The 18,506-nt window shown below is 47.2% G+C and overlaps 2 protein-coding genes across 2 annotated transcripts in view; both read right to left on the bottom strand.

Moving 5' to 3' along the window:
- arhgef10la (Rho guanine nucleotide exchange factor (GEF) 10-like a) overlaps nt 1–3,947 on the bottom strand; it is an 89,284-nt gene extending 85,337 nt beyond the window's left edge. The window contains exon 1 of the mRNA XM_086116838.1: nt 3,632–3,947. The gene's annotated coding sequence lies outside the window, so the exon portion shown is untranslated. The remainder of the gene's footprint in view (nt 1–3,631) is intronic.
- A 554-nt stretch (nt 3,948–4,501) lies between these two features.
- Nucleotides 4,502–18,506, bottom strand: part of chd5 (chromodomain helicase DNA binding protein 5) — a 30,546-nt gene continuing 16,541 nt past the window's right edge. Inside the window, exons 15-39 of the mRNA XM_086117192.1 lie at nt 17,995–18,195; nt 17,780–17,917; nt 17,236–17,357; nt 16,851–17,024; nt 15,507–15,648; nt 15,295–15,426; nt 14,634–14,751; nt 14,345–14,469; nt 13,962–14,211; nt 13,353–13,525; nt 13,041–13,215; nt 12,193–12,258; nt 11,736–11,824; nt 11,229–11,362; nt 10,835–10,979; nt 10,169–10,328; nt 9,921–9,991; nt 9,584–9,830; nt 9,215–9,364; nt 9,010–9,118; nt 8,803–8,935; nt 8,181–8,376; nt 7,725–7,888; nt 7,494–7,620; nt 4,502–6,593 (exon numbers count right to left, since the gene is read on the bottom strand). Of these exons, the coding sequence (XP_085973318.1) occupies nt 6,475–6,593; nt 7,494–7,620; nt 7,725–7,888; nt 8,181–8,376; nt 8,803–8,935; nt 9,010–9,118; nt 9,215–9,364; nt 9,584–9,830; nt 9,921–9,991; nt 10,169–10,328; nt 10,835–10,979; nt 11,229–11,362; nt 11,736–11,824; nt 12,193–12,258; nt 13,041–13,215; nt 13,353–13,525; nt 13,962–14,211; nt 14,345–14,469; nt 14,634–14,751; nt 15,295–15,426; nt 15,507–15,648; nt 16,851–17,024; nt 17,236–17,357; nt 17,780–17,917; nt 17,995–18,195 (3,660 nt within the window). The 3' untranslated portion in view covers nt 4,502–6,474. The remainder of the gene's footprint in view (nt 6,594–7,493; nt 7,621–7,724; nt 7,889–8,180; nt 8,377–8,802; nt 8,936–9,009; nt 9,119–9,214; nt 9,365–9,583; nt 9,831–9,920; nt 9,992–10,168; nt 10,329–10,834; nt 10,980–11,228; nt 11,363–11,735; nt 11,825–12,192; nt 12,259–13,040; nt 13,216–13,352; nt 13,526–13,961; nt 14,212–14,344; nt 14,470–14,633; nt 14,752–15,294; nt 15,427–15,506; nt 15,649–16,850; nt 17,025–17,235; nt 17,358–17,779; nt 17,918–17,994; nt 18,196–18,506) is intronic.

Genomic DNA, 18,506 nt, shown 5'->3' with positions numbered 1-18,506 from the left:
ATGACTTCCTATCCTGAAATGATCATTCAGCTATCTTAAACGCCGAGCGAAGTTCTTGAGGACAGACCCAATATGTCTTCGGCTGGCTGTCCAAACCTCAACAACCTCGGAGCTCATGGAGAAAAACACACACGCACGCACGCACACGCACACGCACACGCACACACACACACACACACACACACGCACACACACACACACACACACACACACACGGCCAGTTGCATCATAAACCATGACTCACTACGATGAGCGTACGTTGACTTCAGAGTAATTTGAATTCTTTTGAAATATCATAGCACAGGGTAAACAAAGTAGGATACGCCTTTGGTCCTCAGAAAACAAATGCTGAGAGAGCCCGTGAAAGAAAAAAATTGAAAGGGCCGGAGGGCTGAACAAGGCATGACATCATATGTCATGGAAACATGTCCGCTTCTGGACTAACGTAACCCGCGATTTGCCGAAAGTACATTATTATTATTATTCACATTATTAGCGAGCAAACAAGCCTAAATAATAGGCGAGCGTAAATTTACGTGACGTCACCCGTGAATCACATGTTTAGGATGGCAGTCAATGACTCACGTTTTTTTTTTTTTTTCACTCTTTGCCAATAGCGAAGAATTCTATTATTTTGTCGCGAGTCAGTGTTTGGTGGGACAAAAAGCGATCATTCTCACAGGGAGTCGAAATTGAGCGCCTGTCATCAGTGTGTGTTTTGGGTTTTTTTTCACCTGACTTGCTGCATGCTGGCAATGCGGCCTTGCTAATAACTTGATTCATGCGATGGATGGATGTGTCGGAGGGGAGCTGCAGCATTGCTGCTGCTGCTGCTGTCACATTCAAGACAAGGTCACCCATCTGTGCTTTCAGAACAATGGCGCACTGCACCCATAGCAGTGTCTCTCTTGTGGCAAGCCAAGGATGTGCCTGAATGTGTTGGCCACACACACAAGGACTGTGTTCATCTTGTCAACTTGTGCCATAGGAATCGAAACAACTGGATGTGACAAAATTGTAAGCACTTGAGTTTCTGTCCAGACTTTCTGTTTGTTTTAAAGGGTTGGATTTATGGCGCCCTTTATGACCGACACTCGTTTCACCTTGACGGCTTAGCCCCGCCCCCTCACTGATGAAGTCTAGTCCATTTTAGCTAGTGTATATAGCGTCAATTTGCAACAGGCAAGGCATTTTAACCAGTGAGCGGGGTCAAGAGGAACTTCGATCTTTATACATTTAATAAAAACTGTCATTTATTATTATCGGGGCGGCCCGGTAGTCCAGTGGTTAGCACGTCGGCTTCACAGTGCAGAGGTACCGGGTTCAATTCCAGCTCCGGCCTCCCTGTGTGGAGTTTGCATGTTCTCCCCGGGCCTGCGTGGGTTTTCTCCGGGTGCTCCGGTTTCCTCCCACATTCCAAAAACATGCATGGCAGGCTGATTGGACGCTCTAAATTGTCCCTAGGTGTGAGTGTGGGCGTGAATGGTTGTTCGTCTCTGTGTGCCCTGTGATTGGCTGGCAACTGATTCAGGGTGTCCCCGCCTACTGCCCGAAGACGGCTGGGATAGGCTCCAGCACCCCCCGCGACCCTAGTGAGGATCAAGCGGTTCGGAAAATGGATGGATGGATTTATTATTATCCTTATCATTAGTAGTAGTAGTATATTGGCAGTATGACTACTTTACAATAATTTAGCTTTTAGTATTTGTTATGTGTTTAATTTTACACCAGAGAATAATTGGTCATTTGGTGGGTGTTTGAATGTAATTTTCTTTGTCTTACATTGCAATCTGCAAAAATATATTTTTTTAAAAAACTAATATCGGCCGATGAACTGTTCCAGTTGATTTTTCAGTCGGGCCTTAGTTTTGAGTTACAAATCCAACTGCTAAGTCACACTAAGGTTGAAGCTGAGGTAAGCTGATATTGTCATCATTACATGTCATTTTTATCACTCAAAAAAGTCAATTAGACTAGATTCATATTGCCTACCTTTTTTTTTTTAAAATCCAAGAAAGACTTTTTCAAGTTTGGGGAACCCATTTGTCTTGTTGACAACGCACGCTCCGTACAGGCGTGTTTGAATGACTATGAGGTGGAAGAAGAAACACATTCAACACAGGTGGGACAAACTGCCCAAAGAAAATCCTGTACACACACTCTCGCCACCCTCCAGGAAGTCTACCAAACGCTAAATTTTGCCTTCCCTTGTTGTGTGAAGTGCACCCACAATCGTTGGGCAATATTTGCCGGCTCGGCGCTGTTGTCAAGCGAACCTTCAAGCCCATCAATGGAGCCCTGTGCAAGTGCAGGCTTCCGGGGGTGCGTGAATGGATCGGGCTGTGACTAAGAAGACAACAATGTGATACAGTGAGCCAGCGCACCCCCCCCCCCCACCCCCTGTAAGATGGAGGAAATGCAAATCGGGATTCTGCTTCTTCCCCTTTAACTTCCCGGCCAGGGAGTCTCAAAGACACAGTGTGACATCCATCTCCAAAGATGAGGCTGTCAATTCCTTAGTTTTTGTTGTACACTGAGGAATTTGGCTTTCAGTTCAGAAGATTAACATCAGGCAAAAATTCAGGATTTCCGCTTTGATTTCATGGTACAGTTTTTATATCGAGATGTGTTAAACAACTCTGGATTGAGCACCTTACGTTAGAAAACACCCAATTTTTAAAGGAGCAAAAGCTTCCGAACATGTGACCGCATGGGTTGGTTTTTTTTTTTTTGTTGCACAGGTATTGCATTTTCAAACATTAGATATTGCATGCCTTTGGCTTTGGGTTCACCTGTGAAAAGTGCATTTGCTGTTAAGCAAACATGAAGACTGGAGAGAAAAGCAAATCATTTTGAAGCTGAGAGGCAAAATCCACCACAGCTATTGCACAAACATCGGGCGTATTTATTTATTATCTGAAACACAAATGTCTTCAGTATACAACAACATCAAGGGAACTGACCTTGCCGTTTCAATAATTTTGTAGGGGACTGTATGTGACCTGTGTTTGGAAGGCGACAAGTACCTGTAGAGTGTGTACAGCCCTTCTCTCCCCAGCAGAGAGCTAGGACAGTCACATGTCATCGCGCTTGGATGGAATCATCATTTTTTTTCAGGAAATTATATATTTTTAAACGTCAATATTTGAGTTATTGAACAATGTATGTTTAAAGAGAGACTGCTATTCCCAATACTCCTGATTGCTTCATAATTTGTACAAACAACAAACTCACATCGTTTGTTTTTTTTTACCTGTGAGTGTATATATATATATATATATATGAAACTGGCCAAATCTGGGTATTTGGCAAACATACATGTTTGGTTCAGAATTGTGCCCTGTGATTAGCCTCTCGCCGAAGGAAAATGAATGGATGGACAAGAAAGGACTCTCCGAGTGCAGGCCTTGTTGTAAGGCGTCCAGACACCGTGAGTCTCATCCTTCCTGTGAGTCCCCCTCCTCGATGGGACGTTACCCCCAAAACAAGGCCATTGGACCCCAAGCACCCACCAGCCAGCACTATTCCCTCCCCAGCAATGATTCCCCGCTTCCTTGAACAAAGCTGCTGCCTCTAAAAAATACAAAAAGTCAAAAAAATTAAAATAAATAACAATAGGAAAGCCTCTCACCTCTACGTCCTCTGGTTTGCTTTAATCCAAGTCAAGTCCACTCAAAATGTCAGCTTTCATCATTGGAGGCTCCTCGTTTAGTTTGCGGTTTGCAAGTTCTCCACGCTCGGACGCCACCTTCGCTAGCCGGCTACGCTTCTGCGTCGTCGCGCCTCTTTCTGCTAAACCATCTCCCCCTTTTCAGCGGTGCTTCCCCCCACCCAGGTTCCATCCCTTTCAGTCCTTTCTTCGCTTTTTCTCCCTCCCACCGTCCGCGACCCCGCGTTGCTGTTGTCCAGACAGCCTCACAAAAGCTCCGCGACCCAGAGATCAGTTCTCGCGCGACACAGGCCAATGGCGAGGCAGGCCGAAGGCTCGCAAGTGACCAATGGGAGGCGTCAGAGGGGGAGTTTGGACCAATCGTGGGAGAGGTTGTGGGGCAAAGTACGCGGGTGGGAGGGAATCATGGCCAAACTGACTCGGCGGCCACTTCCGGGTTTCGCATCACTTTTATTGTGCAATCAAGGTATTTTTATATACACATTTTATTCACACACACGCAAACACACACACACACAGACAAATAACAGAAATAATAAATTACACTTGTGCCTAGTATAATTAGCAGCACACGTCATAATTTCGGCATTAACGGCATTATAATAGGCATAAAAAATAAATATTAATTTTTTTATTATAAATGGTCATCATTTTTTCGGATAATGGATGGGTGGATGGATGTTCTCCCCAAAAGCTCACAAAACACCTTGACCACAAGTTCCTTTGGGAATTTTCACAAATTTCTCACTGCAGCAGGAGTACAACTACTCATCTAATTGAATGGGATGTGCTATTTTCCTCAGCTCGTGAAGCCAACAGGAAACACAAAGGTGTCATCGGAAGATTTATTAAAACACAATGAAACAAATCCACAGTACAAATCAAAAGATGACCGTTCACTTGGTCGTCCAGTCGCTTGACAGCACAAGTCCGAAGAAGAACGTGCGTGTGCGTCTTGGGACGCCCCACGAGCCCAAAGTGAACCGCCATAGAAAAAGCTTCAGAAGCTGTGCATTCACTGCAACCAAAAGGTGCCTCGTCATGGTCTTTTTATTTTATTTTATTTTTTTTAGCTTTTGAAGCCATGTTCATTAGAAGCATGTACATACGCAAGATTTATAACATTAGACTGAAGTCTTGGTTTGTTTGTTTTTAGTAGACAGTACATTCATCCCGACTCCAGTTTGATTGCATGTGATCAGAATAGGTTGTCGCTGGCGTCCCCTCAAGGTCACGGCGCGGCGGACATTCATTTTTTTAAAATTCAATTTAGACGCTTTATTTACACGTTTGAGGTTTTGTCTGCAAAGCAGTCGTTTGCGACAACAACAAAAACAATAAATAGTGCATAAAAAAATTACAAATACAGTTTGATGAAATAAATAATATGCTGGCGAGGGGGATTCTGGATTTCTTGCGCTTCCATATCAAGACAATGATGGCAGAGGGTCACCTGACTAGACGTTCCACCGCAATCATCTCACAGAGGACATGATTTCAATTCTTACATACCACATCTTACGCATTGTGGAGCTGAACCGTAACATCGTGAGTCGATGGAAATTGGAGCCCATGTTAATCGTGGTCTTAAAATCATCCGGGTGAGTGTTTCCTACGGGGCATAGTTTTCCGTAAGACAGTGGTAGGGTTTGCAGACTTTAAAATGGAGGGCATGTATGATTTGACACAAAAAGCACAAAAGTTCAAAATTGCTCATGGAGGAATGAGCCAAAAGCCTTCCCACTGCTGTCATAAAACCGAGTTAGGGTTTGAATGTAGGGGTTCAAGACAGAATTTGGGTTTGCAGGTTAAGCTGAAAAATATATATATAAAATGATTGCAGAGGACTGAGGCAAGCACTGATGGTGCCATTGCAGTCTTTAAGTCAATCTCAAAAACACACAAATGACTGGAGATGACTGAAGCCACACTTGAGCTTAGATGGCAATTGGGTTAGGGTTTAGAAAACAGAAAGCTTTCTGGATCTGACAAAACCGGGATTGTGGCCAAACTGAGCTCTGACGGTCCCATCTCTGTCTTAAAACCAGCCGGCTTCCAAATTAGCATTTCAAGACGGGGTTGCCGGTTAGGGTTTCAAGCATAGAAAGCAGACAGCATTCTTGATTTGAAACAAAACCACAAACAAAAGTCTTCGCGGAGGACTGAGGACAAAACGGCATTGATGGTCCCATCGCAGTCTTAAAAACGGTCAAAGCAAAAAGAAAAGGCATCTTTTGTGTTGGGGAATCAATATAAACATCAAGGGAAACCCTTCACTCACAGAATAGCAGTCCCACAAACCAATCCAAATCAATCAGTTCCAACGAGGGCCCGCATACGGCCCCGCAGCCCTCGGTTGCCCACCACCGTCCTGAGAGTGCCGCCAACATTCAAAACCGAAACCATCACAAGTATCGAACTCAAAACACGCTGCAACGCATCTAGATCCTGCGGGTGTCACCGATGAGACCATCCGCGTGAGGTAAAGACCGTCGCGACCAGCCGGTGGCGCACTTTCAGGCATTTTACTGCATCCATGAAGAGGCTCTCAAAAAGAATCAACACGACATGAATGACAACAACACATGAAGGAAAACTGCATTCAAATGTCCACTGGAAAAAAAAAACAAGAGAGGACAAAGTCACATTTTACCTCAGTCCTGACATCTTGCCGGAGGTTTTTCAGTTAAATATATCAAGTTTAAAAAACCTCTGGAAAGGTAAAAGTGCAATTCTTCAGATTCAATACGTCTGCAAATGAAAACCAAAAGGAGGAGGACGCGGCCCTGGAGAGAGAAAGCGTCTCAGTCCTCGATGCAGATGACATCGCTGGCTTTGCCGGACTTCAGGTCGGGCGTGGCCGCATCTCGCAGGGATTCGAAGGTCTTCTTGTCCAGGTGACTGCTGGGAGGACCGTTGGACACTGAAGGAAAACGTTCCAAGGATTCATGTTAGACGGAATGGAAGAAAAAACAAAAAAACGAAGACTGAAAGGGGAACCACCAGACCTCGCAAGTTGAAGTAATTCTGTTTAACACAATTAACTTCAACAAAATGTTCCTGAAAACTTGTATGCAACTTTGAGATGTTTATATGGTCTTGTCATACAAAATCAAGAGCTTTTATCTTTACATGTTTTTGTTTTTTTTGCACTTGTCAGAGTGCAAAAAAAACAATTCCGACAGTTGCCAAGGTCGTTTTGGTACCTTGAGTTTGTTTTGAAAATGAAGAAAAAATTCCATGTCGGATTTGATGCTTGTCAGTGTCATTTAGGTACCTCAACACGACGACTATTCTGAAGATTTTACTGTTCAGGTTATTGTGTTACCGTGTGCTATGTTTCAAAATCAATCGCGGCTCTTCCATCCAGGTGTCTTATTCAAACAAAACTTTTCAACACGGGTTTTTACAGGTGCCAAGGTCATTTCCACACCTTCGGCTTTACGTTCCTGACCGGCGCAAGTCTGGCGCGAGAGGCAGTCTAAATCTGCGCAGGGGGCAGGGGCTCGACTTTGTTTTGGTATTTTTGCAGAGGCACACAGTTCGCCACCACGCAAAGCGGCCCATCTCATTACCTTTAAAATCCGCACGTGTGCAGCGCGGAGTCGTTGACAAGGCAGAAGCCATAACTGATTTGCTGGAGTCTATCCAGGACACCAAATTGACCTCCACGCGTGGACGATGCAAAAGTTGGCCATGGAGCTCACAGATGTGTGAATGGTGTGAACCACCAACCCAAAACCACAACTCCCCTCCCCTGTCCTGTATAGATGTGCCTGTTTTTTAATCAAAAATCAAAAGGGCTGGAGTTGCTTTTTCTTACCACTGACATATGGCCCGAGAGGCATCTGACTGTAATTGACCATGGGCTGTCCCCCGGAGGCCCTGAACGCACCCCCAAATGTGCCTCCGTACAGCTGGGAGCACGTGAAACCTCCCTGGCTGAAAGTCTGATCAAAAGAAAAAAGAAAAAAAAAAGAGAGAGAGAGAGAAAAACATTTATTTAATGCCGAACCAGTGATTCTGTATGACATCTAAATCTCTATCGGGGCACCTGCTGCGGGGGAGGTTCACCACCTCGGCTGGTGAGGCGGCTCAGGATGCTGCGCTCGGACATCTGCAGGCGGGCCGACACGGGCGGGATGCGGGACAACATGTTGGGCAGCCGCGTCACGTCGGCTTTCATGTCGCTAAGGAGCTCCTCCAGCTGGTTCAGCACTGCGCGCGCGCACACACACACACACACACACACACACACACACACACACACACAGCTGGATCTCAAATCATCTTTCGCCATGAAAACGAATGGAAATGTTGTTAAGCCGTTACATCTCCTACAAAACTAAAAAAAAAACAAACGTGTAATTTCATGTCATGCAGGACCTTGTCAGCTGAGTCCTGTCAGAATTTTGCTTGCTGCAAAATTCTCAAAGCTGACAGACACAGACAGACAGACAGACAGAGACAGACAGACAGGACAGACGCCATTATGGATCCTGAGGATGACCTTTGTGCAGCACGGCATTGGCCGGCTTGTTCCCGCCCAAGGACTCTTTGGACAGGTGCTGGTGTGACTCGGCCAGACACTCCACCTCGGTGAAGCGCGTGTTGAGAGCCATGGCGGGGTGTCCGGGGTCCTGGCTCATGTTGAGGTAGGCGGCGCGCCGGAGCTGCTCTTCGATCACCAGCGCTTGCTCCAGCAACTGCGCCAACCGCAAGACATGCAACATAGCTTGCGTTACAACGACAAGATTTCAAGCATCCTCGGTAGGGCTTGGATTCTAAGTCAGGGTGAAGGTTTCGAACAAGGGTGGCGGTCTCAAATGAGTTTTTTTTTTTTTTAATGTCCAGGTTGGTCTTCCAAACAAGGGTTGACATCTAAAATTAGCAAAGGTTACCGTTTCAAACTCGGGTTTTAAGAGTCATGACGGTTCCAATCAAGGGTTCAGGTTTCCAATTAGGGTTTGAAGCCAAGGATCAGGTGCCCATCGATAGTTAGGATTGCAAACCTAGGTTTGGAATTAGGGTCCTGGTTTCAAGTTAGGTTTGTACTGTTCAGCCCTGGCAACCGGCGTCGCCACCCCTCCCCCACCCCGCCGCCTCCCTTCGTCCGTGCATCCCCCACTGGCCTTGAATCGCCGGGCCAGGAACTTGTTCTTCATTTCCAGGTAGTTGCCCTTGTGCATCTCGGTCTTGAAGGGCTCGTTGAGGATGGCGTAGCGCGGGTCGTTCTGGATGTCCTGCCAGCGCGCGTAGCCGTGCCTGCGCTTCAGTCAAGGGGACACACGCAAGTGCCGCCGCAACAGCCCAAATGCCCACTTGAAAGGAAAGGATACGTGACGATGCCCGCCAGCAGCCAGTAGTCATGCCGACGGTGCCAGATGTCGGCCATTTTGCCGGACGACACAGCCGCCCGCTCCTCCGTCTGCCACAGCGTGTGTAACTCTTGAGACGGGAACACATCGATTTTGAGTTCGCTTTGGCATTGGCGCTACAAAGAATGGCAGCGAGGCGTCCCATCCAAACGGGCGGTCGGTTCACCTGTGAAGCCTCCATCAGCGATATTGAACATGAACTTGGTTTTGAATCCGTTCTTGTCCTCCTTCCGGGCGTCCTCCGATTCATCCGGCGCGTCTTTGTCGCCATTCAGGCGAGTGTCCGCAGTGGCGGCGTCCTCGCTTTTCACCTCATCTGCACCAACAACACACAGGAAGAAAAAGGAAAAAAAGGAGAGGGAAAAGGTCCATTTTCTAAATTGAGCTTTTTTTCCAATTTTGCTGGAGTAGCATGCCTGCCGCCTATACATGCATTGTCGGTCTGCACTTTTTGAAGCAACGATCCAACAGATTGTATTTATGTCAGATTATCTGGCGACCCCTGATTTGAGAAACGGTGCCCTTGCATCCTGACCTGCTTTGCTTTCCTTCTCCTCGCCGTCTTCTCCCTCGGGAGGCTTCTCCGCTTCTTTGGGCTGACTCTCACTTTTAGGCGAGTCCTGACTAACCGTCCTCTCTGCCGGTTTGTCCTCTTTGTCGTCTCCTCCCGTTTTCTCCTCGGAGGCCGCCTTGGTCTGGTCGCCGTCAGCCGCTTCCTTCTCCTTACGTCGGTTCGCCTCCTCCTCCTCCTCTTCGCATGCATGCGCCGGCTCCGCACATGTCTGCACGGATGCGAAAACGATGCAAAAAAAATGAGCGTGTAACAATTTCATACATGTTGTCCATTTCAAGAAGAAAAAAAAGGCACATACATCCTGCTCCGACTGTTTCTTGCCGTCTTGCTCAGCTGCGTCCTTGTCCTCAACGGGACCCTCCAACTTCTCTACAAAAGCCCAAAAGAAACTTGAAAAGGAATGGCGTTTGCTGCATTCAAGGAGAATGGGAAATGAGACAGTTCAGCCACTGTCAGCAGTCCTGCCGCAGAGCCAGCTTGGGCAGTGGCACCCCCCCCCCCCACTCCAAAAAAAATCTATATTATCTGTGCTATTTTTTTGCGAACCTGGCGGGTTGGGCGTCCCGGGCTGGGTGGCGACCGGGCTTGCCTGTAGCGGGGTGTTGGGGTCTGACGAGACACTCTCGGTCAGTTTTTTCAGCTCCATACCAATGGGGATAAGGTCCGGCGAGCTCAGCTTTCCGTTGATGTGCTCAAACTCTTGCACCTGCCATCCACATGTAGACAACCAAACATTCACACCCACAGTCACACCAATTGCACACTACAGTACAGTGCCATATAATAGCAGACAGTAATAACGTCATTCAATCGAATTTGGAGAATGAATCAGTTTGCATGTCATGATTTCGTGCTTGAATTCAAAAGAACTCCTTCTGGTGTGCACAACTTGGACACCAGGCGGCAGTATAATATATACAAACACCTACAGGAAAAAGATGGTCGCAACAGCTCAGTAAACTACTGTACTATTAGTTGTATTTCAGAGGATAAAGAATATATCCCTGCGAGTATTGTTATAGTGTCTGTCTACATGTGTGGCTGCGCTGTTTGTGTTCAAATATCAGTTTCTTAAAGTAGTGGTCCACAACCATCGACACATTTGGTATCGGGCCAGACAGACAGTTTTTTATTCACTTATTTTATTTTGTAGCGGAGCATATACGCCCAGATCGGGATTGTACATATATGTTGGGTGGAGTTGGCATTGACCTTTTTCCTGACCAGCGACATGACCCCGATCCTGGTGAGCACGTGCTGTCGGGACAGCCCCTCGCGCGGAACACCGTCCGCAAACGTCTCCGCCCCGTCGGCGCCCGGCTCGCACAGGTGTCTCATAAACAGAGACACGTAGGCCCTGGTCACATCACAATGACAATGACGGCGTGTAGTTATTGAAATGAACTGCTCATGGTGAAATATCGACCCCAAAATGGCGGAAACCTTCAATTTCCCTGCACTGTAATAACATTCAATTATGTCATTTGGGAAACTTGGCTCTCTTTGATCAACTGGATTTGAATGCTGAATTGTTCCTTTGTCTTAAGTGTATTTTTCATTTGTGTTCTAATGTGGCGATGAAACCGCTCCAAAATGGAGTGTTCACCTGAACTCGCGTTCGCTCTTCCCTCTCAGGTCCCGCACAATCCAGTGGGAAGTGAAGGCGTCCTGGGGAGGCATGCCCCAGCGCATGATGGCGTTCAGGAAGGCTTTCCTCTGCCGGGCGTTGAAGCCGAGAACCTGAACAGCAACGTATGTCCCACATCACATCAGACACACGTACAGTGCAGCGAAAAGGTTTTTTGACCCATGCCTCCAATCATCCGTATTTCTTACCCTAAATCTAATTATAAAAAGTCAAGACTCTTGTTTCATCCCAACGCAGAAAATTGGCTTGAATAACAAAAATAAAAGCGATGAAATGAGGGATATAATACATTTTCACAACAGGCCAGACATTTTTTGCCTCTTATTAGATAAGATTATTTGGCGTTAAAATCAGCTTGATGATCATACGATAAGTAGGGCAAAATAAAAATAAAAATAAATCCCAAAAGAGAAAGGGGGCAAACACTTTTGCATGTTTGTGACACCTCCACGGTCCAGTTTTTACCTCGATGCTGCCGCCGACTCGGGCCAGCAGGGGGGGAAGGGGCTTGTCTTTGTCGTTCCTCAGATGGCGGCGAGAGTGTCGGCGTCCACCTGCAACAAAGACAAACAGTCAGTCAAATCCAAATGATAAATATATTTTACGGCTTGCATTTTAGTAATCCCCCGCCTGGTGATTTGCTATTTTCGCAAAATTGTTTGCCTTTTTCTTTTTTTGGGGTGGAACTTCCATTTATTTACAGTTACACCCTTGCAGCACGTTTGATGAATGTAGTGAAAAGAGTTTGAAAACGAAACGTTGTTTTGTATGATAGTTGGCTGAAGATGACTGTGTTGCGTTGCAGACACTCACCAGACACTTCAACGGGTACACTTAACCACTGATCTAATGGGAAAATGCTTACGTCGACCATTTGCCGATGTCCCTAATAAAGCGTCCCTAACAAAAAGGAGCGGAATACCTTCCGGCCGCTCCTCGAAGTCTTCGTCCTCGTCCTCGGACCCCACCGAGTACTCCGACTGGTTGTCTGAAACATCATCCTGCCACTCTGAGCACCCACACATCAGAGACGACAAAGTACATTGCTTCCGTCGGATGCCGCCCGGGGGCGTCGCGCCAGCCAGCTCAGCGAGCCCGCCCTGGCTTTTAAGCAAGTCGGAGAGGGTGCTCTCCAAAAATGTTGAACCTCTCTTGGTGGCTGAGCGCTTGAGGAGAGTCCTCATGGCGGAACTCACGTACTTGAAAGATCACACTCATGGAGGTCAAAAGCTGTCATTGAAATTCATCAAGCTGGGAGGACGGAAGAAATACGCGCACGTTCTGTGCTGACGTTCTGGTCGTGGAAGCCGATGAAACTGCCTTCAGTATGAAAATCCAAGAGTGCAAAAGCTAAGATGGACTACCGGTAATTTGATAAGAGCATGTATGTATGTAATGGAATCTAATGGACAGCGCGCCTTCCACGTGGCATCAAACAACAGGACCACCAAAAACGTACTCGACACACGAGCATGCCAAGTTCATTTGCGGAATCGTTTTGTCGAGACAAATACAGTGGGACCTTCCGGTAGAAAAACAATCTGCTCCAATGTGAGGCCATCGCTGTCGAAGAGGTTACAACATGCAGTTTTTCTAAGCATATCATTCCGATTGTCCCCCCGCCCCCTTTTCCAATTGTAAAGTTCCACTGTAAATGTACAAAAATGTCCTCCATCCGAAACGTGACTCGGACGCGCCACTATGAAAGATGAACCCTGGGCGCAAACGGCAAGCGCAGATCCGACGCTGGCCTTGGTTGGCGGCGCCTACCTTGGTCCTCCTGGGTGGTGTCGTTGTAGTTGACTTGTTTGCGGATGCGCTTGCCCTTGCCGAGGTTGCGGGCCAGATCCTCCTGCTGCTGCTCGTAGTGATGGCGCAGGAGCTTCTCCCAGTAGTCCGGGTCCACGTTCTCTTCCTGCTTAATGATCTCGCGTTCCACCTCCTCCTGCACGCGCACGCAGGATGCCAAAGGCCTTGCTGAGCTAACTTGGCGGTCTACATCTTTACTCAGTGCTTGTCAAACAGATGGACTCAAATGCAGTCGCTTCTTTTTTTGTGACCTCACAAATTGCTCTTCCTCACCTCTCCGTCCTCCTCTTTGACCACGTACTGGGCCACCTTGAAGGAGCTGAGGTACTCATTCATGTTCTGGATCTCCGTGTCTTCCGTGGCATCCTGGCTGCGGTCCAGGAGCTTGGAGATGGCGTCGTCGTCGTAGTGGATCACGTTGCCCTCCTCGCCGTCTTTGTTGTCGCCTGACGATGATGGAGGGGCAGAAAGAAACATTTCAATCAAATCACTGGGGGGAAAAAAAAGGGTTAGCCGCGTTTTACTTATTACTGTGGTTGTAGTTCCTGGTGTAAGGGTTAGCAACAATAAAAAAAAACAAATAGGCTACACAATTCATGAAAGAACACAATATTATGTTTAGGAAATATTACTAAAAATAGACAAACAAAAAGATTTTATTGAATATCTATATTCAATTACGAATCACATTAACTCATTCACTCCCAAAGACGTTTTTAAACGTCTTTTCAGACTTGGTCTAGAATTGGCTGGTCCTGAATGAGTTAAGGACTGTTTTTAATATCTTGATGACCTTTTCGATTTATCCATGTGAAAAATGGCATGTGGTGAAAAATGGGAAAAGAAAAATAGGAATTGTTGTGCAGTGTGGTAAGGCCGTACCCCCCATGGTGCGCGCCGCCTCCATCTCGTCCTTGAACAGCTCCTCCGTGCCAAACTTGAGGATGTCGTCCAGCTCCTGCTTGGACATGGAACCCGTCTTGGAGCCCAAGCCGGGCCGCACCACCAGGTGGGTCAGCATCATCTTCCTCTTGGCTACTTGAGTGATCCTCTCCTCCACCGAGCCCCGCGTCACAAAGCGGTAGATCATCACCTTCCTGTTCTGGCCGATGCGGTGCGCTCTGCTAAAAGCCTGAAAAGAAGCCACCGTCATCAGCAGTAGACTAAACATACCAAAAAACCACCCCCAAAACGGAGGATTCTGTTTCTTTTGTTATTTTCATTTGATACGAAATAAATCAGAAATAAAGTGAAGGAAGGCTTACTTGGATGTCATTGTGAGGGTTCCAGTCTGAGTCGTAGATGATGACGGTGTCTGCGCTGGCCAAATTGATTCCCAGGCCTCCGGCTCGAGTGGAGAGCAGGAAGCAGAACTGCTGAGCGCCTGGTGCTGCAACCCGAGAATGCAAAGGTAATTCTGCGCGCGCGTTACCTCAGCGTCCTTTACAGAACACATCAACCCGACTGCAGATGAACAAAGGCAGCGCTCCCATGAATTACAGTCCCTAATTCCTTGACGGCGTTGTTGCTCTCCCACGACTGAGCAAAACCCACCGTTAAAGCGGTCGATGGCTTCCTGCCTCAGGCCCCCGGTGATGCCGCCGTCGATGCGCTCGTATTTGTAACCCTCAAACTCTAGGAAGTCCTCCAGCAGATCCAACATCTTGGTCATCTGCACAAATATCCCAAACGATATTTAATGGTAATGAAATGGAAAATGCACAGCTGGATAATCAGTACAAACTAACAAACAAACAAATAAAAAAGGGAACCCTTTTTGAGATAAACAAGAAAGTGTGTGAAGGCTCCAAACTGCGTGTAAATTTTGCTCCTAAATTTACAACAGTGCAAGTACATTTGTCATGGACTCACGATTGTGTGACCAGTAAATTTGCTGAGAATATGGTGAAAAGCAGCGGAGTGAATATTTCCTGTGCTACTTGACTGAAAGTGTGCACCACAAATGTTTCTACTTGCGCTCCGAATATTTTAAGTTGGGGCAACTGTCCCCCCATGTCAAGAAAGTTAGTCTGGAGCCCGCTGCCTTTGCACAAATGTGCACACCCCCCCTGTGTTTTGAATGAACCAATAGCAATCAAATTCATGTTGACGTCAGTGCGTCAACAAACACTTTTGCGGCACTTTGGGTTAGAAACGATAGATCCACTTTGGCAACATTCTATGGGCCCAATTCCAGAACGACGTGCTACTTTGCCTGTGAGAAAATGAGAACTCTGTGGCCTTCGTCCTTAAGCTTCTTCAGCATTTTCTGGAGCAGCGTCAGCTTTCCTGACGACTTGACCAACTGGTTGCCGTCGTACGAGCCGTTGGGCAAAACGGGAGCTTCCTACAAGAGAGAAGCGCCCACGTCAGTGACCCCCACCCCCGCGCGGCTCTTCAAGAAAACATTTCGACACGCAGTCGCACCACAGCAGCTACGGGGAAGAGGTAGGGATGGTTGCAGCACTTCTTCAGGTCCATCATGATGTTGAGCAGGGACACTTGGTTGCCACCGCCTTTGGAGTTGAGGGCCTCGAAGTTTCGCGTCAAGATGAACTTGTAGTACTTCCTGATGGGGCGAGAGCACAAAGTCACCAACTGTATGCATCGGGGCTGCCAATAGAACAAACACAATTCACCAACTCGTCCCTAGTATAGCGCTGGGCCGTTTATCAGCGAATATTTGCCCATGTCTTGTTTTTAATTCTCCGTGAATGGCTGAAAAACTCACCTGTCCTATTTTAATGCCATCCTGTGGCCAAGGAACTCTGTTGAAGTGAGGGAAGGAGCCTTCATTTATTCAGGCCATAGCCGTGTCTAATCGTCTAGTTTTGTTTAGTCGAGTGACATCTGCAGGCAAACAGTTTTGAGTGAGTTTCAATTACAGGGCTCGGTACCTATCCTCTGTGAATAGCGGGGTGCGCTCTATGAGCCCTATTTTTATTTCTTTTTTCTTTTTTGAGAGGGGGAGAAAGGGGGGGGATTATGGCATATTTTCCAGAATAAAGGAAGTAACATAAAATAAAGGGGCTTCTTTTGAAATGCAAGTGTGAAAATAGGACTTTCTTCGATTGCTAAACTAAGACTTTTCAAGATGCTAATATTGCAACTTGGAAAAATCCATCTTTATTGCCAGATTTGGGACTTTTCATGTCGACCAAAAACAGCTTTGTTACTGTGGAATTAAAAATGTTTTGACCTTCAAAATTTTTGAATTTATCTCATGACATTGAAATCCATCCATCCATCCATTTTCCGAACCGCTTGATCCTCACTAGGGTCGCGGGGGGTGCTGGAGCCTATCCCAGCCGTCTACGGGCAGTAGGCGGGGGACACCCTGAATCAGTTGCCAGCCAATCGCAGGGCACACAGAGACGAACAACCATCCACGCCCACACTCACACCTAGGGACAATTTAGAGCATCCAATCAGCCTGCCATGCATGTTTTTGGAATGTGGGAGGAAACCGGAGCACCCGGAGAAAACCCACGCAGGCCCGGGGAGAACATGCAAACTCCACACAGGGAGGCCGGAGCTGGAATCGAACCCGGTACCTCTGCACTGTGAAGCCGACGTGCTAACCACTGGACTACCGGGCCGCTGACATTGAAATATTTTTTTTTTTAACTATTTTATTCCTTTAAAAATAAAATGTATTATTATTATTATTATTATCACGAGGAGGTCCTTGGAAACCTCCTCCCCCGGACTCCGAAAATGTTGAGAACCTGTGGTTTCCATAGATTTGACATATTTTGCGGCCCCACTGACTTCTGCATGGGGCTGAGCTCCACCCGCACGATCAGCTCCGTCTTGGCCGGCATGTTCTTGAAGACGTCCGCCTTGAGCCTTCTGAGCATGTGCGGGCCCAGCAGGTCATGGAGTTTCTTGATCTGGTCCTCCTTGGAGATGTCGGCAAATTCCTCCAGGAAGCCCTCAAGATTACTGCGCGGTTTTAAAAAAAAATAAAAATAAAAAAATGACTCACTAAGAATCCATACGATGCACAATCAATCACAGTTGTTGCCCAGTCACTGAAAAGTCAGTCACTGACTTGCACAAAAGTGGGATTTATTCACGAGAACCTCCACAATGGGTGTAATGCATGCCGACTGAGTAAACGTAACAACAGACGATTTGAAGCGGCCGGACATACTTGAATCGCTCCGGCGTGAGGAAATTGAGCAAGTGGAAAAGCTCCTCCAAGTTGTTCTGAAGAGGAGTTCCAGTTAGCAGCAGCTTGTAGTAGATCTTGTAGCCATTGAGGATTCTGAAAAACTGCACGGGACAAGCTTACAGTAAGGGTACACCTTCAGGGGGCCCTGAGCAAAGTGGGATTTTGGGGCCCCCTTTTACCACCAACAATTTACACATGGGCATCCAAATATCCATACAAGCACTTTACCCAAATGGCAAACGGGCAAACCCGTCACGGCAAAGTAGACTTCAGTGGTTATAAGTGGCTACATCGGCAGCAAAGCAAAAACATTCTTCAAAACATCATCGTTACTTGTGACTGTGTGTAAGTTGCATTGCAGGACTGCCCCCCCCCCCCCGCCACCCTCCAAAAAAGAGGACATCTCAAAAAACTGTGAAAAAAAAAAGAAATAAACCTAACAATAACCCCAAAACTCCGCCAGATGGCGCCAGGGGGGGAGTTGTGGAGCCCGAAGCCCGATCCCTCACTGTTGTAGCTTTACCTTTGACTGGTTGTTCTTCAGTCTGTGGGCCTCGTCCACCACCAGGCAAGCCCAAGTGATGGATCCCAGGATGGCTTGATCGATGGTAATCAACTCGTAGGACGTGAGCAGCACGTGGAACTTGATGGGCGTGTCTTTCTGCGAGACGCAAGAACACTTGGAGACGCAAGCTCGTCTTTTTATTAACAAGAAAGCAGACGAGGGCTTCACGGAACCTTCATGCGGAAAGCTTTGCGTCCCAGCTTGACGGCGCTGTCCTCGAAGGTGAACTCGTTCTCCCGGATGATGGCGCGGCTGTCTTTGTCGCCGGTGTAGGTCACCACATAGAAGTCGGGGGCCCACATCTCAAACTCCCGCTCCCAGTTGATGATGGTGGACAGCGGCGCGCTCACCAGAAAGGGGCCTTTGGAGTGACCCTGGATGACCGCAGCGCACACATTCACACACAGTTTGAATTTGGGGGGCGGGGGGGGCAGACGTTGGCAAGCACAAGGACGGGGCTCACCAACCTTTTTGAAACTGAGAGCTACTACTTGAGAAGTGATTCGTGCAAGGGGCTACCAGATTGATACACACTTGTGAAATAGCAAAGGTTCCTTTAATTTGTCAAAATGGGATTTGTAATTCATGATATTCGCTCAAGAGAAGGCATTGATCATGATCATGACGTCTCACGATAATTAGGAAACAGACCTATTAAGAGGCAACAATTGGCTTTGATCAAAAC

This window comes from Hippocampus guttulatus, chromosome 8 (genome assembly GCF_054856545.1).
Source record: "Hippocampus guttulatus isolate MCC_2025c chromosome 8, RoL_Hgut_1.0, whole genome shotgun sequence".
NCBI classification, from domain to species: domain Eukaryota; kingdom Metazoa; phylum Chordata; class Actinopteri; order Syngnathiformes; family Syngnathidae; genus Hippocampus; species Hippocampus guttulatus.
This window is presented reverse-complemented; position numbering and strand designations above follow the sequence as displayed.